Source organism: Mastomys coucha, unplaced genomic scaffold (assembly GCF_008632895.1).
Source record: "Mastomys coucha isolate ucsf_1 unplaced genomic scaffold, UCSF_Mcou_1 pScaffold7, whole genome shotgun sequence".
Classification (NCBI taxonomy): domain Eukaryota; kingdom Metazoa; phylum Chordata; class Mammalia; order Rodentia; family Muridae; genus Mastomys; species Mastomys coucha.
The window spans coordinates 69,189,320-69,190,851 of NW_022196913.1; the positions used below are offsets into that span (position 1 = coordinate 69,189,320).

Here is a 1,532-nt window from a genome sequence, read left to right on the forward strand (position 1 = left end):
GCTGGCGAGATGGCTCAGCAGTTAAGAGCACTGACTGCTCTTCCTGAGTTCAAATGCCAGCAACCACATGGTGGCTCACAACCATCTGTAATGAGATCTGGTGCCCTCTTCTGGAGTGTCTGAAGACAGCTACTGGGTACTTACAGAAAAAAAAAAAGGGTGTAACCCGCAAAATTTGCAATTCAAAGGATGCCAAAGTCTCCCCTACCACCAGCAGCAGCAAGGGACAAGCAAGGAGGCTCACTAGACATAAGAACCTCAGACCCCACCTTAGAAGCTCCAACAAGAAGCTGCATTATATGGTAAGCTCCCACATGACTCCAAAGCTCAGCTACGTCTGCGGAAGGCTGTGGTGGAGTATGACCAACCTTCTTCTATCAGGCACAGAATTAGTTTTGGGATGATTATTTTGTGAATAAAATAACTAGAAAGGCCTCAGATAAAGACATTAATATTATTAAAACATGGCATTTGAAGTTAATGCACCTCTTGCACTATATTCTTATCTACTTATATGAAATAAATTATATAAAAGGCACTATTTGTAGAGGAAAATTCTTAATAGACATTTAAAATCAGAATTCACTTAGGACTTTATGTTGAAAATGTTGACACTTTGTGTCAGGAACCCTCCCTCCCAACCCCCACACAGAAGGGCTGGATTCTGAGACATGTAGAAGAACCACATCACTAACTTCTTACTGCACTGCCAGACATTTATGATAAAGAGACTTGTCTCCATCCATTCGTTCTCACAGAGAAAGGGAAACACCAATAATGACAGGAGCAGCTGCCTGGGTGGGATCCCATATGGGAGAGTGCAGCAGTTCACAGTGTGCTTCCCCGTACACCAACTGTGGATCTTCCCTGTAGTTAGATCCAAATTAACACAAGTACTCAAGAAGTTCATGTGGGGAAAAAGACACCTACTAACTATGAAACTTCTTACTCTTGTGATAAACCTTTGTCTGTACTTCAATTCTCCAGACCAAAAAAAAAAAAAAGAAAACATATTTAGGGGATGAGTTTATCATTACTCTGAGATGATAGAATATCATGACAACCAACTCAATTTCCTGTGTTCAGACTGATGATGGACAAGTGTGAGGAAGTGGAATAACAAGTAACCATTTTAATACCTTTAACAAGTAACCATTTTAATACCTAGGGACAAATCTATTAACCTGGTTTTGACATCTGCTGTCACTCTCTTGACTGTCTATGGACAAAACTTCCCTAATATTTGCTTTCTTACCCATCATGGCCCCTGAGGTTACAGTAGGACACAGAGATAAATGTATTCATCTCTTCCGACTGTGCATGCTTAGCATTTCCTAGGGGAGCACCTGGAGATTTAAAACTACACAAGTGATCACTGCAAAGTAATGGTGTGCAAGTATGGTGAAAAGTATGCGGGAAACATAACAGACAAGTGACCAGAGAGGAAGGAGGAGAGGCACTCACGTGAGGGGGAGAGCGCTGGCTTTCGGCTGTCTCCGGCTTTTCAGGGCCCGAAGTCTGTCTCCTTGTGT

The 1,532-nt window shown here is 42.2% G+C and overlaps 1 protein-coding gene across 1 annotated transcript in view; it reads right to left on the reverse strand.

Moving 5' to 3' along the window:
* Positions 1 to 1,532, reverse strand: part of LOC116081542 (dual specificity protein phosphatase CDC14B-like) — a 76,659-nt gene that overhangs the window by 11,137 nt on the left and 63,990 nt on the right. The window contains exon 12 of the mRNA XM_031358108.1: positions 1,465 to 1,529. Within this exon, the coding sequence (XP_031213968.1) occupies positions 1,465 to 1,529 (65 nt within the window). The remainder of the gene's footprint in view (positions 1 to 1,464; positions 1,530 to 1,532) is intronic.